General features: G+C 40.0%; 1 protein-coding gene across 2 annotated transcripts in view; it reads left to right on the top strand.

Moving 5' to 3' along the window:
- DGKB (diacylglycerol kinase beta) overlaps positions 1–24,636 on the top strand; it is a 366,542-nt gene that overhangs the window by 276,308 nt on the left and 65,598 nt on the right. For both annotated transcript variants that reach the window (XM_072154389.1, XM_072154390.1), the window contains exon 22: positions 8,558–8,753. In XM_072154389.1, coding sequence (XP_072010490.1) covers positions 8,558–8,753 — 196 coding nt within the window. The remainder of the gene's footprint in view (positions 1–8,557; positions 8,754–24,636) is intronic.

The following is a 24,636-nucleotide window of genomic DNA, read 5'->3' as shown; positions in this document are numbered from 1 at the left end:
ATAACTACTATAATACTGCCCCCTATGTACAAGAATATAACTACTATAATACTGCCCCCTATGTACAAGAATATAACTACTATAATACTGCCCCCTATGTACAAGAATATAACTACTATAATACTGCCCACTATGTACAAGAATATAACTACTATAATACTGCCCCCTATGTACAAGAATATAACTACTATAATACTGCCCCCTATGTACAAGAATATAACTACTATAATACTGCCCCCTATGTACAGGTATATAACTACTATAATACTGCCCCCTATGTACAGGAATATAACTACTATAATACTGCCTCCTATGTACAGGAATATAACTACTATAATACTGCCCCTACGTACAGGAATATAACTACTATAATACTGCCCCCTATGTACAAGAATATAACTACTATAATACTGCCCCCTATGTACAGGAATATAACTACTATAATACTGCCCCCTATGTACAAGAATATAACTACTATAATACTGCCCCCTATGTACAGGAATATAACTACTATAATACTGCCCCCTATGTACAGGAATATAACTACTATAATACTGCCTCCTATGTACAGGAATATAACTATTATAATACTGCCTCCTATGTACAGGAATATAACTACTATAATACTGCCCCCTATGTACAAGAATATAACTACTATAATACTGCCCCCTATGTACAAGAATATAACTACTATAATACTGCCCCCTATGTACAAGAATATAACTACTATAATACTGCCCCCTATGTACAAGAATATAACTACTATAATACTGCCCCCTATGTACAGGAATATACATACTATAATACTGCCCCCTATGTACAGGAATATAACTACTATAATACTGCCCCTATGTACAAGAATATAACTACTATAATACTGCCCCCTATGTACAAGAATAAAACTACTATAATACTGCCCCCTATGTACAGGAATATAACTACTATAATACTGCCCCCTATGTACAAGAATATAACTACTATAATACTGCCCCTATGTACAAGAATATAACTACTATAATACTGCCCCCTATGTACAAGAATATAACTACTATAATACTGCCCCCTATGTACAGGAATATAACTACTATAATACTGCCCCCCTATGTACAAGAATATAACTACTATAATACTGCCGCCTGTGTACAAGAATATAACTACCATAATACTGCCCCCTATGTACAGGAATATAACTACTATAATACTGCCCCCTATGTACAGGAATATAACTACTATAATACTCCTTGCTATGTACAAGAATATAACTACTATAATACTGCCCCTATGTACAGGAATATAACTACTATAATACTGCCCCCTATGTACAGGAATATAACTACTATAATACTGCCCCTATGTACAAGAATATAACTACTATAATACTGCCCCCCCCCATGTACAGGAATATAACTACTATAATACTGCCCCCTATGTACAGGAATATAACTACTATAATACTGCTCCCTATGTACAAGAATATAACTACTATAATACTCCCCCCTATGTACAAGAATATAACTACTATAATACTGCCCCCTATGTAAAAGAATATAACTACTATAATACTCCCCCCTATGTACAGGAATATAACTACTATAATACTGCCCCCTATGTACAGGAATATAACTACTATAATACTGCCCTCTATGTACAAGAATATAACTACTAAAATACTGCCCCTTATGTACAAGAATATAACTACTATAATACTGCCCCCTATGTACAAGAATATAACTACTATAATACTGCCCCCTATGTACAAGAATATAACTACTATAATACTGCCCCCTACGTACAAGAATATAACTACTATAATACTGCCCCCTATGTACAGGAATATAACTACTATAATACTGTCCCCTATGTGCAAGAATATAACTACTATAATACTCCCCCCTATGTACAAGAATATAACTACTATAATACTGCCCCCTATGTACAAGAATATAACTACTATAATACTGCCCCCTATGTACAATACTATAACTACTATAATACTGCCCCCTATGTACAAGAATATAACTACTATAATACTACCCCCTATGTACAAGAATATACCTACTATAATACTGCCCCCTATGTACAGGAATATAACTACTATAATACTGCCACCTATGTACAAGAATATAACTACTATAATACTGCCCCCTATGTACAAGAATATAACTACTATAACACTGCCCCCTATGTACAAGAATATAACTACTATAATACTGCCCCCTATGTACAAGAATATAACTACTATAATACTGCCCCCTATGTACAAGAATATAACTACTATAATACTACCCCTATGTACAGAAATATAACTACTATAATACTGCCCCCTATGTACAGGAATATAACTACTATAATACTGCCCCTATGTACAAGAATATAACTACTATAATACTGCCCCCTATGTACAAGAATATAACTACTATAATACTGTCCCCTATGTACAAGAATATAACTACTATAATACTGCCCCCTATGTACAAGAATATAACTACTATAATACTGCCCCCTATGTACAAGAATATAACTACTATAATACTGCCCCCTATGTACAAGAATATAACTACTATAATACTGTCCCCTATGTACAGGAATATAACTACTATAATACTGCCCCCTATGTACAAGAATATAACTACTATAATACTGCCCCCTATGTACAAGAATATAACTACTATAATACTGCCCCCTATGTACAAGAATATAACTACTATAATACTGCCTCCTATGTACAGGAATATAACTACTATAATGCTGCCCCTATGTACAAGAATATAACTACTATAATACTGCCCCCTATGTACAGGAATATAACTACTATAATACTGCCCCCTATGTACAAGAATATAGGTACTATAATGCTGCCCCTATGTACAAGAATATAACTACTATAATACTGCCCCCTATGTACAGGAATATAACTACTATAATGCTGCCCCTATGTACAAGAATATAACTACTATAATACTGCCCCCTATGTACAGGAATATAACTACTATAATACTGCCCCCTATGTACAAGAATATAGGTACTATAATACTGCCCCCTATGTACAAGAATATAACTACTATAATACTACCCCCTATATCAGTGATGGCGAACCTATGACACGCATGTCAGCACTGACACGCGTAGCCATTTTTGGTGACACGCGGCTGCCCAGCGCCCGCGGTCCACCCCCCCTCCCTGTGTAATGTGCTGTCCCTGTGTAAATCTTCCGCCCCCGTCCCTGTGTTTCTGCCCCCTGCTTACATGTCCGGCGCCGCGTTGGTCCGCCCACCGTCTGCAACTCCTCCGGCTCCTCCAGGCTGCAATGCGCGCTGCTCGTCACGTGACTGAGGCGACCTGACGTCAGGTCACTTCAGTCACGTGACCCGAGGTGCGCGGTGCAACCTGGAGGTGCCGAGCCGCCTGCAGTAAAGCTAAAGGGAAGAAGACATCACTGGGTAAGTATATAAGTTTATTATTATATTATATTTAAAGGGAGGCGGCTAGGGGTATTTTTTGTAGTAAAGGGAGGCGGCTAGGGGTATTTTTTGTAGTAAAGGGAGGCAGCTAGGGGTATTTTAGTAGTAAAAGGAGGCGGCGAGGGGTATTTTAGTAGTAAAGAGAGGCGGTTAGGGGTAATTTAGTAGTAAAGGGAGGCCGCTAGGGGTAATTTAGTAGTAAAGGGAGGCCACTAGAGGTATTTTAGTAGTAAAGGGAGGCCGCTGGGGCATTTTATTAGGGAAGGAAGGCTGCTAGGGGCATTTTAATAGTAAAGGGAGGCCGCTGGGGTATTTTTTTAGGGAAGGGAGGCCGCTGCAGGACATGTTATTAATAAGGGGAGGCCGCTGCAGGACATGTTATTAATAAGGGGAGGCCGCTGCTGGACATGTTATTAATAAGGGGAGGCCGCTGCTGGACATGTTATCAATAAGGGGAGGCCAATGCAGGACATGTTATTAATAAGGGGAGGCCGCTGCTGGACATGTTATTAATAAGGGCAAGCTGCTGCTGGACATGTTATTAATAAGGGGAGGCCGCTGCAGGACATGTTATTAATAAGGGGAGGCCGCTGCTGGACATGTTATTATTATGGGGAGGCCACTGCAGGACATGTTATTAATAAGGGGAGGCCGCTGCTGGACATGCTATTAATAAGGGGATGCCGCTGCTGGACATGTTATTAATAAGGGGATGCCGCTGCTGGACATGTTATTAAAAAGGGGAGGCTGCTGCTGAACATGTTATTAATAAGGGGAAGACGCTGCTGGACATGTTATTAATAAGGGGCAGACGCTGCTGCACATGTTATTAATAAGGGGAGGCCGCTGCTGCACATGTTATTAATAAGGGGAGGCTGCTGCTGAACATGTTATTAATAAGAGGAGGCCGCTGCTGGACATGTTTTTAATAAGGTGAGGCTGCTGCTGAACATGTTATTAATAAGGGGAGGCCGCTGCAGGACATGTTATTAATAAGGGGAGGCCGCTGCTGGACATGTTATTACAAAATTAGTTTTTTTTCTAAAGGTGACACAGCACCCGAGTTTTGCTCGTTTTTTTGGTGAATTTTGACACACCTAGCTCAAAAGGTTGCCCATCACTGTACAAGAGTATATCTACTATAATACTGCCCCCTATGTACAAGAATATAACTGCTATAATACTGCCCCCTATGTACAAGAGTATAACTACTATAATAATGCCCCCTATGTACAAGAATATAACTACTATAATATTGCCCCCTATGTACAAGAATATAGCTACTATAATACTGCCCCTATGTACAAGAATATAACTACTATAATACTGCCCCCTATGTACAGGTATATAACTACTATAATACTGCCCCCTATGTACAAGAGTATAACTACTATAATAATGCCCCCTATGTACAAGAATATAACTACTATAATACTGACCCCTATGTACAGGAATATAACTACTATAATACTGCCCCCTATGTACAAGAATATAACTACTATAACACTGCCCCCTATGTACAGGAATATAACTACTATAATACTGCCCCCTATGTACAAGAATATAACTACTATAACACTGCCCCCTATGTACAGGAATATAACTACTATAATACTGCTCCCTATGTACAGGAATATAACTACTATTATACTGCTCCCTATGTACAAGAATATAACTACAATAATACTGCCCCCTATGTACAGGAATATAACTACTATAATACTACCTCCTATGTACAAGAATATAACTACTATAATACTGCCTCTTATGTACAGGAATATAACTACTATAATACTGCCCCCTATGTACAAGAATATAACTACTATAATACTGCCCCTTATGTACAGGAATATAACTACTATAATACTGCCCCCTATGTACAGGAATATAACTACTATAATACTGCCCCCTATGTACAGGAATATAACTACTATAATACTGCCTCCTATGTACAAGAATATAACTACTATAATACTGCCCCCTATGTACAAGAATATAACTACTATAATGCTGCCCCCTATGTACAAGAATATAACTACTATAATGCTGCTCCCTATGTACAAGAATATAACTACTATAATACTGCCCCTATGTACAAGAATATAACTACTATAATACTGCCCCCTATGTACAGGAATATAACTACTATAATACTGCCCCCTATGTACAAGAATATAACTACTATAATACTGCCCCCTATGTACAGGAATATAACTACTATAATACTGCCCCCTATGTACAGGAATATAACTACTATAATACTGCCCCCTATGTACAAGAATATAACTACTATAATACTGCTCCTATGTACAAAAATATAACTACTATAATACTGCCCCCTATGTACAAGAATATAACTACTATAATACTGCCCCTATGTACAAGAATATAACTACTATAATACTGCCCCCTATGTACAAGAATATAACTACTATAATACTGCTCCTATGTACAAAAATATAACTACTATAATACTGCCCCCTATGTACAAGAATATAACTACTATAATACTGCCCCTATGTACAAGAATATAACTACTATAATACTGACCCCTATGTACAGGAATGTAACTACTATAATACTGCCCCCTATGTACAGGAATATAACTACTATAATACTGCCCCCTATGTACAAGAATATAACTACTATAATACTTCCCCCTATGTACAGGAATATAACTACTATAATACTGCCCCCTATGTACAAGAATATAACTACTATAATACAGCCCCCTATGTACAGGAATATAACTACTATAATACCGCCCCTATGTACAAGAATATAACTACAATAATACTTCACCTATGTACAAGAATATAACTACTATAATACTGCCCCCTATGTACAGGAATATAACTACTATAATACCGCCCCTATGTACAAGAATATAACTACTATAATACTGCCCACTATGTACAAGAATATAACTACTATAATACTGTCCCCTGTGTACAGGAATATAACTACTATAATACTGCCACCTATGTACAGGAATATAACTACTATAATACTGCCCCCTATGTACAAGAATATAACTACTATATTACTGCCCCTATGTACAAGAATATAACTACTATAATACTGCCCCCTATGTACAAGAATATAACTACTATAATACTGCCCCTTATGTACAAGAATATAACTACTATAATACTGCCCCCTATGTACAAGAATATAACTACTATAATACTGCCCCCTATGTACAAGAATATAACTACTATAATACTGCCCCCTATGTACAAGAATATAACTACTATTATACTGCCCCCTATGTACAAGAATATAACTACTATAATACTGCCCCCTATGTACAAGAATATAACTACTATAATACTGCCCCCTATGTACAAGAATATAACTACTATAATACTGCCCCCTATGTACAAGAATAAAACTAACTTTCTTCCTTCTTCTATCTTATTTCCTGTTGGGACAGGAAGTTATATAGGATCAGCCAATAAGATTTTTCTCGCATGCACTTTCATCTTCATGATCTCTGTGACCATCATATACAGAGGACCATCAGAATTTAGAGGGTCCCCTGATTTTTTTTCTGTTATTTCAGACTCACTAGTTTTTTTCCTTCTCTAGTTGTAGTCCTATTGTGTAGTTGACCTCTTGCCTTGTTCTTGTGTCCTTATTGCTGAGAATATTTGTTGACTTTATGTTGGATACAGAATCAGTGTAATGTATAAATAGAAGAAGTCTAAGAAGCTGGCACTTCCTGCAGAAGACGTGTAATGTATGGGATATGTACATTTACCGATCCCCTCCTGAGCCCTTTGCTACCGTCCAGGGCAGCGGCTAGAATAGCTCACACAGAGCAGACATTGATCATGTCCTCGGACCATCTATATATCTTATTTATGTTCCCGCCCTGGTGCCATTGCTGGAGCTTTTATCTACTATCAGCGATACTAATGCAGCCGAAGATGGAGGAAGTCGTTGTCTTTCCTCGTTCTTTTCGCGTTGGTCATTTCCTTAAATGCATTTCTAATTATGTGAATTCTTCCCCTCGCTTTGATTACGGTGATTAGGAGTCTATATATAACCTCGTATCTGCTCAGGTGTAGGACCGTTCATTATAGATTGAGTCTACACTCTTAAAGGGCTGATGTGGTATCAAGGGCGCCACGATGAGACGATGGATTTCTATATTTCCTATATTGTGGCGCTGTAATACTGTAGTTTGCTTGGGATTGTGGTTTCCATTCGGACCAGTAAGTTTACTGAAGTTTGTAGAGGACTTCACGTCCACTCTTAAAGGGGTTGTCACCAGTTCTAAAACTTCTGGTTTTAGAATTTTGCCTTAAGTGGAACATCTGTTGGATGCGATTGAAGGTCCATTAAGAAGACGTCAGAGTGTTTGTTTCACGGGAGCTGCAATTAATGGGAGTTAAGTCATATCATTATCACAGTTGCCAGGAAGTAATAGATTACGAAAGAAAGCACCAGAGACCAGGAAGTGGTAAAAAAAGCAGCATAAGGAGCCTTATCTGTGGTACAGTGTAACTATCCTGCCTCATTTAACTTTACAGATTCAAAAAATGTCTGCCCATTACACTTTGCCTTTTTAATGAAATGACTCTGCTTGTCGTGTCCCAATCTATACAGCAAAGGTACATAAAACAGGAAATAATCTATTGTTACATTATGTTCAGCCATTGTATAATGGAAGAGCTACATGGACACCCCTCTCTATGTGTAGTGTTATGTAGGATCTCTAGCTTGATAATGGAGTGGTTGGTAGGTAATGCACTGAGATGACTCATTCTGTCCCAGTGTACACAGTAAAGCTAACAAGAAAATCACAGAAAGTAGGAAAAGTCTGATATAAATAATTCTTTATACATTCTCTTTCAGCTCTGATATTGGAGCAAAACTTATGCGATCAACATCTTGGACTTCTATAAGACTTCTAACTAGTCCAAAAACAACCACCTACAAGAGATTTACTAAAATTTGCTAATAGATCAGTGGGATAGCTAATGCAAAGGTTGTCAATTACTAAGTTGGGACTCCTAAAAGGACTTCTAAGTACAAAAAAAAATAAAAATAAAATAAAATTCAATACTAATTGATTGTATTCCTTGCAGTGTGATGGCATTCAGATGGATCTGGGAAATATCTCTCTGGAAGGAATTGCTATTCTCAACATCCCGAGCATGCATGGGGGCTCCAATCTCTGGGGAGAGACCAAAAAGAGAAGAATTAATCGAAGGATTGAGAAGAAGACTCTAGAAAAGAGGAACACCGTGACTGACGTCAAGGAACTCAAGTTTTCAGCACAAGGTGCAGTAAATCTTTCACGTATAACATTCAGTCAGATGTTAAATGGTTGATGTTAAAGGAGGACTACCCTTGCCCCTTATAGGGGTATTCCTCAAACGAAGACAAGATTCTTAAATATACCCAGGAAAACAAAATAACACATTCTCTAATTCCAACCTGTCTCTATCAGTCCTGCTGTACAAAATGATGGTTGCTCCAGGATCCGCCCATAAATCTTCTGACTTTAGGGTCGGGAAGACATATTGTTCTCCTGTCTGACGCTGCTCCTTTCTGCTTCCAGAGCTGTGAATGTCAGCTGTTATATGCATCTAATAGACCTCATCATCTCCGATCTGTCTCATCTCTTTTTCCATGTTTCAGATACTAGTGAATGTTCAGAAGGTAAATAAAAGTGTAGATAAACCCTGTACGCTTATAATCTAAGCACATTGTCAGCACACAGCATCTCATAGCACTAGAGGGATCATGAATTGTCTGCTTAGAAAGTCCCTCATACTCTGAAATATAACACTGACCATCACTGAGTGATAGGAGCTAAAACAGCAATAAAACTGAGAAAAATTGTAAAATAAGGAGTTAAAAATTATCTTTAATGTGTAAACATCCCTAGGGGATCGAAATTTGAGAACTTTCTTGTTGTTGAGCTCCAAAGGCTGTTAACCAGGTTCCTTTTCGAGATATCTTTAGGAACCTAGAGATCTAGATCAGGTCAACAAGATGAAGCACTCAAGTCTTCCCCGTGACCAGGGTTGACTTGACACTACAGTATTTTTGTATTTGACCTTAATGATGGTTCGTTAGACCCTCATATGACTTTGTGTCCGGGATTATCATACCAAAATTATTACCGTTTTTATGATTCCTATAGAGAAGCTTCATCTGTAGAACTTTTGTAGACCTTTTACTAACACCCCTCAAAAAAGCTGATGGGACCAGATCTTTGACCAACCAGGAATTTCTCCTGCTGAGTTTTTCTAAATATGGACAACCCATTTAAAGGTGTTTTTTTTGACTAATGAATATTTATTCCCAATAAGTGTCAGATCCCAGGGGACCTGTCAACTGGGACCCCCCCCCCCACCGCCACCACCACGATCAGCAGAACGAGGCACCATAAGTCCTCTTGTCCTACCCTGTACTAGTAAGGACTCCTATCCTGAAACTTCCATAGGATCAAATGGATTAGATTCCCAAAATGGTCCACAGGAAACTTCCCCAGTTCTCAGAATAGTAGGGCAGTAAGAAGAAGACTTATGGTCCCCTGTTCTGCTGATCATGGACTTTCTGGATGCTAGGCCCCCCCACAGTCAGACATTCATCCCCTATGATGATCAGTATTTTGATGTTCTTCCAAGTTGGAACAACCATCCTTTTTTGTCCAATAGCCTCTCTCCAATCTCCGAGGCTACTTGTCGTTCAGCATGTAGTTGTTGAGTCCATGACAGCTGAGCAATTCACTGGCCTCAGTGGTCACACTCTGTGGATTCACGTAACTGTGAGCTAAACCACTTGGAGAATCTGAAAAGCCACCATAGGAACTAGGGTTTAGGGTTTTTTTTCCCCCTACATCATAAAATCCCTTTCACTTACAACTGATTCATCCATAAAAAGTTATATAGTTGATTTTCGTTGTATCTTCTACTTAACTTTATTATATTATTATAGAATTTTTGACTAACCCTTATCAATACCTATTTAAAGGACTTATTATTTTGCTTATTTTTCTATTTTTTTTTTATTCTTAAATCAGGGTTATTTGTGTTCCTCGCTCAGGTCCAAGGGTCAACAGGGAATTATCTCCTCATTGTTCTATGAAAGACACGAGCTGATTAGTGGATGAGAGATTCCATTCCGCGCACAATAGATTGGGAAATGTGAGCGGTAACGTGGAGAGTAAAAAGTAACGTCTGATTGCCTTTTGGAAAGACGGAGCAATCTGAGACTTTGCCAAAACATTTCTATTTCGGTCCAGTGTCCCCAGCGCCGTCTTTAACAGGAGGTTTTGCCATTGTTATGGTTTTTTAGCTAATTTAGGCTACTTTTCCACCTCTCTCATATATAGTATGCATCAGTTATAGCTCCTTATTGTCTATATTGCCCTGTAGGCACTCAAGAAGCTCAGCACAATTGTCAGGATTCTGGATGCGTGGACCCCCTGGACCACCGCGGGAGGTGGTACTAGCCGACACCTGGGAGCGGAGTCTAAGTGACACCTGGTCTTCACCAGAGCCAGCCGCAAAGCAGGTTGGACTTGCTGTGGCAGGGTACCACCAGGTCGTTCCACAGGTGCTACTAGCCCGGGGTGGCAGCCGAGGTCGAGGTACCTTAGCAGGAGAGAGTCTTGTCGTCAGGTCCAGGGACAGGGTCAGGGCAGGTGGCAGAGATGCAACATTAAGTCCAATCCAGGGTCAGAAACGGGAGGTCGAGGCAGATGGGAACAGGAACAAAGGAGCATGAACACAGGTCTCAGGAGCAGGAACACACAGGAATGCAGGAATACTCAGAAATGTTGCACGGAAGCTTTCTCTAAGGCACAGGCACGAAGATCCGTCAGGGTGTGATGGGAGAAGCAGGTTCAAATAGCCTTTTGGGAAAATGGGCAGCACCAATTAATGGTGCGCTGGCCCTTTAAATTTCCTGAAGCCGATGCGCTGGCGCCCTACAACACGGGGACGCCCGTGCACGGAGTGTGGCTGGGAATCAGCATCGGGGACAGGTGAGTGGCACTGGTGTTGCGCCTGTGGGCAGCAAGTGGCACGGGTGAGCGCACAACCAGCAATATGGGTTCTCAGCTCCTCCTGCTCCAAAACCTGCTGCCTGCAGGTAGGACATTATGTACAATATGCTCAGCTCCTCCTGCTCTATAACATGCTGCCTGCTGGTAGGACATTATGTACCATCTGCTCATCTCCTCCTGCTCTATAACATTCAACCTGCAGATAGGACTGAATGTTTAATGTGATCCGTCCCCTTTAAATATTTTTAGCCTTTCCAAAAGCACATTTTTTGACATCTAGGAAATTACACTTAATTTTGGGCACCTTTAAAGCCCCTTTTCTCTCATTACATGATGTAATTTGCCCCAAAAAAAAGAATAAAACATAAGGAGTCAATCACTTGTTATATAAACGCGGAGAATGTAATTGTGACTGGAGAAATACTTTGCAATATCTACAGAAAATAAGAACATCTCGCGCTCTTCGGCTGTTTGAGGAAAAATTGTTCTGGTTTTGAAATATTGCCATTGACTTAAACGCTGTTGTCACCTTTTGTGACAACAATTGAGATGTTACCTTAAAAGACTAAAATAGCTTTACCCCCTCAAATCTTATGTTCTTTGCAGAATTTGTTTTGGCATATAAAGACACTAATGCACCTGCAGATCAAATGTTCCCATCAATAGATGACATCTGGATTGAAGACAAAAGCCGTGTGTGTCATTAGACATACTGTAGTCGCGGGCATAACCGAGGCTGACAGCTTTGACTTCCAGAGCTGCCATCACAGTTTGAAGTCATATTTTTCTGTAACAACTTTAAAATAACTTAATAATTATATGTATATCAACTTGTGTTACACCAAAACCAAGACCGTTCTCCAAGGATGATCCTAGAACGGGGAGGGTGGTTGAGACATTTTTAGGGGGAAACAGGAAGTGGATTCTTCTCGCTTTTCTTCTTGGCCTCTTCATAACCCCAAGTCCCTCGGGTGCTTGATCTACGTAACAGATTTTCTCCAAATCAGGTCACGAGAGTAATGATGACTCATACAAGGAGAAAAGTTTATGGGTGATGGAGCTTCTGGGTGTCATGAGCAGAATCACTTTCTTCTTCAGGTATTTGGTAAGAGTTGAGGAGACCAAAGACCAGTCTATGGATTAAGGAGCTTCTAGGTGTTAAGATCAGTTGGCTTCTTTCTCTAGTGGTCTGCTGGATTGTCTCTGGAAGTTGAGGGCCAGGTCCAATACATGCTCATGGCTTCTGACTAATTTCCACTTAAAGAACCTCTCTATATCTATGCCATGTAGTAAAGTTGATGGTTGATGGAGCTTCTGGGTGTCGTGAACAGAATCGCTTTCTTCTCCAGGTATCAGAATTTGGTAAGAGTTGAGGTGACCAAAGACCAGGAGCTGACATAGGTGTCTCAAAAAGCCAAGTGCCCCAAATTTCTTAAGAACCCTGCCTCTATGGACTAAGGAGCTTCTAGGTGTCATGATCAGTTGGCTTCTTTCTCTAGTGGTCTACTGGATTATCTCTGGAAGTTGAAGGCCCTATGTGCCAGGTCCAATACATGCTCATGGCTTCTGACTAATTTTCCCTAATTCTGGCCAAATGCCTTCATCTTCTTAAAGAACCTCTCTATATCTATGCCGTATAGTAAAGTTCATGGTTGATGGAGCTTCTTGGTGTCATGAACAGAATCGCTTTCTTCTCCAGGTATAGGAATTTGGTAAGGGTTGAGGAGACCACAGACCAGGAGCTGACGTATGGTGTCTCAAAAAGCCAGGTGTCCCAAATTTCTTAAGAACGCTGCCTCTTTGGACTAAGGAGCTTCTAGGTGTCATGATCAGTTGGCTTCCTTCTCTAGTGGTCTACTGGATTGTATCTGGAAGTTGAGGGCCATATGTGCCAGGTCCAATACATGCTCATGGCTTCTGACTAATTTCCCCTTAAAGAACCTCTCTCTGTCTACGCCATGTAGTAAAGTTGATGGTTGATGGAGCTTCTGGGTGTCATGAGCAGATGTGCTTTCTTCTCCAGGTATAGGAATTTGGTAAGGGTTGAGGAGACCAAAGACCAGGAGCTGACATATGGTGTCTCAAAAACTTAAGTGCCCCAAATTTCTTGAGAACCCTCCCTCTAAGGACTAAGGAGCTTCTAGGTGCCATGATTAGGTGGCTTCCTTCTCTAGTGGTCTGCTGGATTATCTCTGGAAGTTGAAGGCCCTATGTGCCAGGTCCAATATATGCTCATGGCTTCTGATTAATTTCCCCTAATTCTGGCCAAATGCCTCAAACTTCTTAATGAACCTCATTCTATCTTCACCATATAGTAAAGTTCATGGTTGATGGAGCTTCTGGGTGTCATGATCAGTTCTCTATGTTCTCCAGATATCATTTATCAGTTATTTCCGTTTCTATTTTTAGACACTGAAGACACCACAAATATCTCCAGGTCTTTCAAAGAACTATTACATGCTGATTGCTCCCTACTCCAGCCAAAGTCTATATGACCAAATCAATGGACAATGGAGCCCATGGATGTACTTCTCCAGATGTCTGGTTTCAACTTCTGGCATCTAACACGCATTGGTTCTTTTAATCACATGACTCCAGTTGAAGTCTAAGTGCCCAAAACTTCTTAATAACCCTTCCTTCTTCTGTGCTTAAGCAAAAAAAGTTAATGGACAATGAGACTTCTGGGTATCATAATCATCTTCATTTTCCATCGACAATGGTCACTTTCCAGATGTTGAAGCCCCAATCAGCTTCAGGTCTCACAAAAAAACAGTATATGCCCATGGTCCTCAATTCATGCCAAAGTCCAAATTCTCCAAACCTCTTAAAGACCATTCCCTTAGCTATGCCTGATCAATAATGATGGTTCCTGTCTCTGCAAAGTTGAAGGGTCATATTATGAACCTTCTTCCTGCTGCTTTCCTTGACTTCTACAATACAATGACCAAACTCTGCCTGCACCAACCTAACCCCGGCCATGACTGCAGATCCTGGCCACTGCCAGCTGCTAGGCATTGGTGGACCCTATTTTTAGGGGTATCAACTTGGGAAGAAGGTTCATGATAATATTCATGAATTTAGTGACACAACTGAAGAGAATGATCCCCAGAATTTTATTTAAATATAAAAAACGAAATTATGTAAAACTGTTCAGTAAAAGGAGGATTTAGAATAAAATTTTAGAGTAAAAAAACTACTGGATGACTGTTAAGTAGAAAAGAATTATGGGATGACACTTGAATCTGCTTCTCATTCCCAAATATTTGCAATCTTTTTTTTTATTTCCAAAAAATTTGAAACTAAAGTTTTATCCCACAGCATAAAACATATGTGTAGGGTGTCAGAGTCATCTGAAGTGACTCTGGCTGCTGAGTTCTAAGCTTATGAGTCTCACCCAGCTGAGATTGTCAGCTGCCTTTCAGAGTTCCTGGAGAGCTTGGTTGTACATTATGGAGCTCAGTGATGGTCTCAGGTGTAGGTTGAGTAATGCGGGGCCTGGCCAGTCATCTGCTGGGGGTGGCATCCTGGGGTTGGATAAATGGCTTCTGCTCAGTTCATTCAGGGCTGGTTATTCTTTTGGTGTGGAAAGCTGTATGTGTACATCCAGCCTGAGTTAGTACCCTAAATCCCATTCTGAACTGGAGCCTTTAACCGAGCCTGAATCCGGAACCCTATAACCTATATCTGGAGTCCTGTATCCTGACCTGATCCGGAACTCTGAAACCTATATCTGGAGTCCTGTATCTTGACCTGATCTGGAACCCTGTAACCTGCCTCACCTATAACCATGTATTCTGACCTTATCCTGTATCCAGGATTCTGACCTGATCTGGAACCCTGTATCCTGACCTGATCCGGAACTCTGAAACCTATATCTGGAGTCCTGTATCTTGACCTGATCTGGAACCCTGTAACCTGCCTCACCTATAACCATGTATTCTGACCTTATCCTGTATCCAGGATTCTGACCTGATCTGGAACCCTGTATCCTGACCTGATCCGGAACTCTGAAACCTATATCTGGAGTCCTGTATCTTGACCTGATCTGGAACCCTGTAACCTGCCTCACCTATAACCATGTATTCTGACCTTATCCTGTATCCAGGATTCTGACCTGATCTGGAACCCTGTATCCTGACCTGATCCGGAACTCTGAAACCTATATCTGGAGTCCTGTATCTTGACCTGATCTGGAACCCTGTAACCTGCCTCACCTATAACCATGTATTCTGACCTTATCCTGTATCCAGGATTCTGACCTGATCTGGAACCCTGTATCCTGACCTGATCCGGAACTCTGAAACCTATATCTGGAGTCCTTTATCTTGACCTAATCTGGAATGATTATACACAAAAAAGGGGCGAAAGCCAGTAATGGGGGCCGACCACCACTGGCAACATACATAACACACCAAAAAATTGATCAAGACAGTAACAATCTATAAATTCATATATTAAATTTATATTTTATTGGTAACAAAATATACAAAAAGTTATTTCAAATACATAGAATGTCAATAATGAATGGATCGGAAATTAAAACAATGATAAAAAAGTGACTATGTGAAATGGATAGCCAAACAAGGCATACAGGTAGGTTATACAAACCAAATTCAATACATTATAGGCACAAATGAGGCATGAAAAGTCAAATGAACATAAACCAATGTGACATATGTAAACAGGTTGTACTAATACCATACCACTGAGGGACACACGCCACAAACCCCGACACGTGTTTCGCCGCTTAGGCTTTCTCAAGGGGAGAGTGAGAAAGCCTAAGCGGCGAAACACGTGTCGGGGTTTGTGGCGTGTGTCCCTCAGTGGTATGGTATTAGTACAACCTGTTTACATATGTCACATTGGTTTATGTTCATTTGACTTTTCATGCCTCATTTGTGCCTATAATGTATTGAATTTGGTTTGTATAACCTACCTGTATGCCTTGTTTGGCTATCCATTTCACATAGTCACTTTTTTATCATTGTTTTAATTTCCGATCCATTCATTATTGACATTCTATGTATTTGAAATAACTTTTTGTATATTTTGTTACCAATAAAATATAAATTTAATATATGAATTTATAGATTGTTACTGTCTTGATCAATTTTTTGGTGTGCTAATCTGGAATGATGTAACCTGTCTCACCTATAACCATGTATTCTGACCTGATTCTGTATTCAGGATCCTGACCTGATCTGGAACCCTGTATCCTGACCTGATCCGGACTCTGAAACCTATATCTGGAGTCCTGTATCTTGACCTGATCTGGATCCCTGTAACCTATATCTGGAGTCCTGTATCTTGACCTAATCTGGAACCCTGTAACCTGCCTCACCTATAACCATGTATTCTGACCTGATCCTGTATCCAGGATCCTGACCTGATCTGGAACCCTGTATCCTGACCTGATCCGGAACTCTGAAACCTATATCTGGAGTCCTGTATCTTGACCTAATCTGGAATGATGAAACCTATATCTGGAGTCCTGTATCTTGACCTGATCTGGAACCCTGTAACCTATATGTGGAGTTCTGTATCTTGACCTAATCTGGAACCCTGTAACCTGTCTCACCTATAACCATGTATTCTGACCTGATCCTGTATCCAGGATCCTGACCTGATCTGGAACCCTGTATCCTGACCTGATCCGGAACTCTGAAACCTATATCTGGAGTCCTGTATCTTGACCTAATCTGGAATGATGAAACCTATATCTGGAGTCCTGTATCTTGACCTGATCTGGAACCCTGTAACCTATATGTGGAGTTCTGTATCTTGACCTGATCTGGAACCCTGTAACCTATATCTGGAGTCCTGTATCTTGACCTAATCTGGAATGATGTAACCTGCCTCACCTATAACCATGTATTCTGACCTGATCCTGTATCTAGGATCCTGACCTGATCTGGAACCCTGTATCCTGACCTGATCCGGAACTCTTAAACTTACATCTAGAGTCCTCTATCTTGACCTGATCTGAAACCCTGTAACATATATCTGGAGTCCTGTATCTCAACTGGAACCCTGTAACCTGCCTCACTTGAAACCCTGTATCCTGGCCTGATCTGGAACCTTGTATCCAGAACCCTGAACCTGTACTCTGAACCCTGTTTCAGAGCCTGTACCTTGATCCTGTTCTTGTATCATTTTTTCCTGATACGCAGATGTCTGGATACTTATCTGCCTTGACTGACCAAATATGTCTTTGGAACCCTGGTATAGGGTCTACCGGCCCGAGGCATCTTCTTTAGGCTGGTCCTCTGACCCCAGGGTATATCTCATGTATCTTTCATCTTTATGATAGTATTTTCTTTCAGGCGATGGAATTCTCATCATCTCTCCCCTCGCAGGTCACGTCTCGCAAGCACAAAAAGTTTCCCATTAAGTTCCTCCACTTCTTGACTTTTCGCTCTAGTACGTGGCGGCTGTCGCGTTTCAGGATGTAAAGGATACAATACATTGATATGCATTTGTCTGTGGATGTGTACGGCCGTACTTATGCGCTCCGCACTCCATAATTTGGTTGATTACTTGACTGAAGCGTTGTTTCTTTAAATGTCAAGAGTCTCTCTGCCGCGGCTGACTTCCATTGTCTGCCCGGGCTCCTTGGCACGGCGGCTTTTAGCACTTGATAAATTAGTCATGTTGTACGGTTGTGCTGTTTGGAGACTCTCGTTGCCCTGCGTTTGTAAATTGTGGTTAGAGGCTGAAATGTGCGGACAATTACCGGTAATCATCTACAAGAAACTTGTCTTTCCTTTCCCCTTCCTGGATGATGGATATGTAGAAGTATATAATGCCGGGATCAGGTTCACAATGACCACGTCTTCTGGGGGTCACTTTTTCGGTAGGGGGGCTGCAGGTAGTGATGGTGGAATCAGAGGGAAAAGTTCGGAAGAAAACAGGAGAGAAGCCGCTCCATGACCACTAACCATAAAGACACATAGTGATAATGAATAGTGACGGCTTCAGGTATCAGTAGGCCCCTGGGCGACAGTGCCTCAGTGGGTCCCTTTGAAGTGAACTTCTTTGGTGGCATTAATGAAAAAACTAAAACTAAAGTTTCCTGTACCCAAAAATATTCCCTAATTTATCATCCAAAACGGTCCTCTCATTGTTTATTTTATATACAGCCCTATCATGGTTTTATTATATACAGCCCCCCTCATGGCTATTTTATATACAGCCCCTCATGGTTATATTATATACAGCCCCCTCATGGTTATATTATATACAGCCCCCCTCATGGCTATTTTATATACAGCCCCCTCATGGTTATATTATATACAGCCCCCTCATGGTTATTTTATAAACAGCCCCTCATGGTTATATTATATACAGCCCCCTCATGGTTATTTTATATACAGCCCCTCATGGTTATTATATATACAGCCCCTCATGGTTATTTTATATACAGCCCCTCATGGTTATTTTATATACAGCCCCTCATGGCTATATTATATACAGCCCCTCATGGTTATTTTATATACAGCCTCTCATGGTTATATTATATACAGCCCCCTCATGGTTATTTTATATACAGTCCCATCATGGTTATTTTATATACAGACCCCCTCATGGTTATTTTATATGCAGCCCTCTCATGGTTATATTATATACAGCCCCTCATGGTTATTTTATATACAGCCCCTCATGGTTATTTTATATACAGCCCCCTTATACTTATTTTATATACAACCCCTCATGGTTATTTTATATACAGCCCCCTTATACTTATTTTATATACAGCCCCTCAGGGTTATTTTTATATACAGCCCCTCATGGTTATTTTATATACAGCCCCATCATGGTTATTTTATATAGAGGCCCCTCATGGTTATTTTATATACAGCCCCTCATGGTTATTTTATATACAGCCCCCTCATGGTTATATTATATACAGCCCCCCTCATGGTTATTTTATATACAGCCCCTCGTGGTTATTTTATATACAGCCCCCTCATGGTTATTTTATATACAGCCCCCTCATGGTTATTGTATATACAGCCTCTCATGGTTATATTATATACAGCCCCCTCATGGTTATTTTATATACAGTCCCATCATGGTTATTTTATATACAGACCCCCTCATGGTTATTTTATATGCAGCCCTCTCATGGTTATATTATATACAGCCCCTCATGGTTATTTTATATACAGCCCCTCATGGTTATTTTATATACAGCCCCCTTATACTTATTTTATATACAGCCCCTCATGGTTATTTTATATACAGCCCCCTTATACTTATTTTATATACAGCCCCTCAGGGTTATTTTTATATACAGCCCCTCATGGTTATTTTATATACAGCCCCATCATGGTTATTTTATATAGAGGCCCCTCATGGTTATTTTATATACAGCCCCTCATGGTTATTTTATATACAGCCCCCTCATGGTTATATTATATACAGCCCCCCTCATGGTTATTTTATATACAGCCCCTCGTGGTTATTTTATATACAGCCCCCTCATGGTTATTTTATATACAGCCCCCTCATGGTTATTGTATATACAGCCCCTCATGGTTATTGTATATACAGCCCCCTCATGGTTATTTTATATACAGCCCCTCGTGGTTATTTTATCTAAAGCCCCTCGTGGTTATTTTATATACAGCCCCTCATGGTTATTTTATATACAGGCCCCTCGTGGTTATTTTATATACAGCTCCTCATGGTTATTTTATATACAGCCCCTCATGGTTATTTTATATAGAGCCCCTCGTGGTTATTTTATATACAGCCCCTCGTGGTTATTTTATATACAGCCCCTCATGGTTATTTTATATACAGCCCCTCATGGTTATTTTATATACAGCCCCTCGTGGTTATTTTATATACAGCCCCTCATGGTTATTTTATATACAGCCCCTCATGGTTATTTTATATACAGGCCCCTCACCGTTATTTTATATACAGCCCCTCATGGTTATTTTATATACAGCCCCCTCATGGGTATTATATATACAGCCCCCTCATGGTTATTTTATATACAGCCCCTCATGGTTATTTTATATACAGCCCCCTCATGGTTATATTATATACAGCCCCCCTCATGGTTATTTTATATACAGCCCCCTCATGGTTATTTTATATACAGCCCCTCATGGTTATTTTATATACAGCCCCCTCATGGTTATATTATATACAGCCCCTCATGTGTTATATTATATACAGCCCCCTCATGTGTTATATTATATACAGCCCCTCATGTGTTATATTATATACAGCCCCCTCATGGTTATATTATATACAGCCCCTCATGTGTTATATTATATACAGCCCCCTCATGTGTTATATTATATACAGCCCCTCATGTGTTATATTATATACAGCCTCCTCATGGATATTGTATATACAGCCCCCTCATGGTTATATTATATACAGCCCCCCTCATGGTTATTTTATATACAGCCCCTCATGGTTATATTATATACAGCCCCTCATGGTTATATTATATACAGCCCCTCATGGTTATTTTATATACAGCCCCTCATGGTTATTTTATATACAGCCCCTCGTGGTTATTTTATATACAGCCCCTCATGGTTATTTTATATACAGCCCCCTCATGGTTATTTTATATACAGCCCCTCATGGTTATTTTATATACAGCCCCTCATGGTTATTGTATATACAGCCCCCTCATGGTTATTGTATATACAGCCCCCTCATGGTTATTTTATATACTGCCCCCTCATGGTTATTTTAAATACAGCCCCTCATGGTTATTTTATATACAGCCCCCTCATGGTTATTTTATATACAGCCCCCTCATGGTTATTTTATAAACAGCCCCTCATGGTTATTTTATATACAGCCCCCTCATGGTTATTTTAATACAGCCCCCTCATGGGTATTTTATATACAGCCCCTCATGGTTATATTATATACAGCCCCTTATGGTTATTTTATATACAGCCCCTCATGGTTATTTTATATACAGCCCCCTCATGGTTGTTTTATATACAGTCCCCCTCATGGTTATTTTATATACAGCCCCTCATGGTTATTATATATACACCCTCCTCATGATTATTTTATATACAGCCCCCTTATACCTATTTTATATACAGCCCCCTCATGGTTATTTTATATACAGCCCTTCATGGTTATATTATGTACAGCCCCTCATGGTTATATTATATACAGCCCCTCATGGTTATTATATATACAGCCCCTCATGGTTATTTTATATACAGCCCCCTCATGGTTATTTTATAAACAGCCCCTCATGGTTATATTATATACAGCCCCTCATGGTTATTTTATATACAGCCCCTCATGGTTATTTTATATACAGCCCCTCATGGTTATTTTATATACAGCCCCTCATGGTTATTTTATATACAGCCCCCACATGGTTATTTTATATACAGCCCCTCATGGTTATTTTATATACAGCCCCCTCATGGTTATTTTAATACAGCCCCCTCATGGGTATTTTATATACAGTCCCTCATGGTTATATTATATACAGCCCCTTATGGTTATTTTATATACAGCCCCTCATGGTTATTTTATATACAGCCCCCTCATGGTTGTTTTATATACAGTCCCCCTCATGGTTATTTTATATACAGCCCCTCATGGTTATTATATATACACCCTCCTCATGATTATTTTATATACAGCCCCCTTATACCTATTTTATATACAGCCCCCTCATGGTTATTTTATATACATCCCTTCATGGTTATATTATGTACAGCCCCTCATGGTTATATTATATACAGCCCCTCATGGTTATTATATATACAGCCCCTCATGGTTATTTTATATACAGCCCCCTCATGGTTATTTTATAAACAGCCCCTCATGGTTATATTATATACAGCCCCTCATGGTTATTTTATATACAGCCCCTCATGGTTATTTTATATACAGCCCCTCATGGTTATTTTATATACAGCCCCTCATGGTTATTTTATATACAGCCCCCACATGGTTATTTTATATACAGCCCCTCATGGTTATTTTATATACAGCCCCCTCATGGTTATTTTAATACAGCCCCCTCATGGGTATTTTATATACAGCCCCTCATGGTTATATTATATACAGCCCCTCATGGTTATTTTATATACAGCCCCTCATGGTTATTTTATATACAACCCCTCATGGTTATTTTATATTATACAGCCCCTCATGGTTATTTTATATAAAGCCCCTCATGGTTATTTTCTATACAGCCCCCTTATACTCATTTTATATACAACCCCTTATAGTTATTTTATATACAGCCCCCTCGCGGTTATTTTATACCCCCCCCCCTTTACGCATTAATTAGATACAGCCCCCCTTAGCCCTATGTATTCCTTATGTACAACCTTATGTGGGCCCTCCTAGGAGCCCTAGGCCCCGGCACTTTCCCATGTATGCCCAGTGCTGGCGCCGGCTCTGGATAGTGACAACCTGGATAGTTCTGGGATAGAAAACTCCTTCAAGCATCAAAAAATGTTTTAAAAAATGAGCTGAACCTTTGTGTTTAAGTCATTTACGATGTGTCTCCCCTAGATATGGCTGAGCCCCTGTCTCTAAGATTCCATTATAGAGGCATTTACCATAGATAGGTCCGAGCTACTGTATCTAAATCTACAATAAAAAAACCTGTGTTACTGTAATAAAGCTGCCATTATAGACCAAACCTGCTGTATCTAAGCTGCCATTATAAACCAAACCTGCTGTATCTAAGCTGCCCTTGTAGGGTCAACTAACATACTTAACCCCTTAAGTATTTTCACTCCTAACTTTCAAAAATCCTAATAACTTTTTTTTAGTTTTCTGTGTACGGAGCTGTATGAGGCTTTACTAACTATTATACCGGCCCGTGTGCCGGAATTAAATTCCAAATGCATTGAAATTGACCAAAAAAATATTTTGTGCCATTTTCCTGTGGGCTTTTCTTTCGGCTCACACTGTGCGATCCAAATGACATCTCCCTTTAATTCTTTTGGTTGGTCACAGAAATTTTTATAGGTTTATTATGTTTTAGTAATTTAAAAAAAATGTTACTCTTTTGTACAAAAAAAATAATAATTTTTTTCAGGATGAACCGACGTTTTCATTGCTGAAATTTTGGGGGTTTTTGATCGCTTTTTATTAAAAATCTAGCATAATATAATTTGATAGATCTGACATTTTGGGACCTAACTTGTTTAGGATCAATTCTAAGGTAAGGGGGGTGATTTGAGCTTTTAGACTTTTGTTAAAAAATGTTTTGTTTTTACCTTTTTTTTATTTTTTACTATATTTTGAGACCCTCTGGGGTATTTGAACCTGAGGGGGTCTGACCGATCCTGACATAGACTGCACTACTACTTTATTGCAGTATATGGGGATTTTCCTATTGATCTAATATCTGTATAATAATATAATAGATCGCTGGGGCACTGAATGACAAGCCTGGGAGTCTCACAAAGACTCCCGGCTGTCACAGCAATGGATCTCCGCCCCTGATGATATCACCGGTGGCAACGATCCAGCCCAAGATGGTGGTGCCCAGGCGTTGCCGACACTTAAATCCCCCAGCGGTTTTGCCAAGGGCATTTAAATAGTCAACACCCGTGTCATGGTGCAGAACAGGGTCAGTGCCTATAAGTCTTAGCTCAGCCCCCCGGGTCTTCTTAAAGGTACAATGGGGGAGATGTGTCAATGTGTCGGTCTTTAGACCAGTGTGGAGTAGTACAAAACTGATCTCTGCTGCACCAGATTAATCATTGTGTCTGATGCTGGATAATTAAAGGGGTTGTCAGACATTGATATAATATTTACTGGGGGCTATTAAAAAAATAATCCTATACTTACCTCTCTCAGTTCTCCTATTGTCCCCTGGTCCATCAGAGCCATGCCACTGTTTGTTTACAGGGGCACGGTACCCCCGCTCTGACGACTTCCAGCGGCCTGGAACACCCACCAGACCCCTTTCCCAGTGTTTGCTGCAGTGCTGGAACAGGGACAGGTGGGCGTGCCAGGTAGGTTTATTTTTTTTAACAGCCCCTCCCCCTCCCAGCCCCCCAGTAAAGTTTTCATTAATATTGGACAACACCTGGTGTAGTATAAGACCGGCGAGTTGTGCTGAGCCCCTCCTATTAGTTGGTCTAGTTTACTGCACCACAATATTATATTTTCTGG

Source organism: Engystomops pustulosus, chromosome 5 (assembly GCF_040894005.1).
Source record: "Engystomops pustulosus chromosome 5, aEngPut4.maternal, whole genome shotgun sequence".
Classification (NCBI taxonomy): domain Eukaryota; kingdom Metazoa; phylum Chordata; class Amphibia; order Anura; family Leptodactylidae; genus Engystomops; species Engystomops pustulosus.
This window is presented reverse-complemented; position numbering and strand designations above follow the sequence as displayed.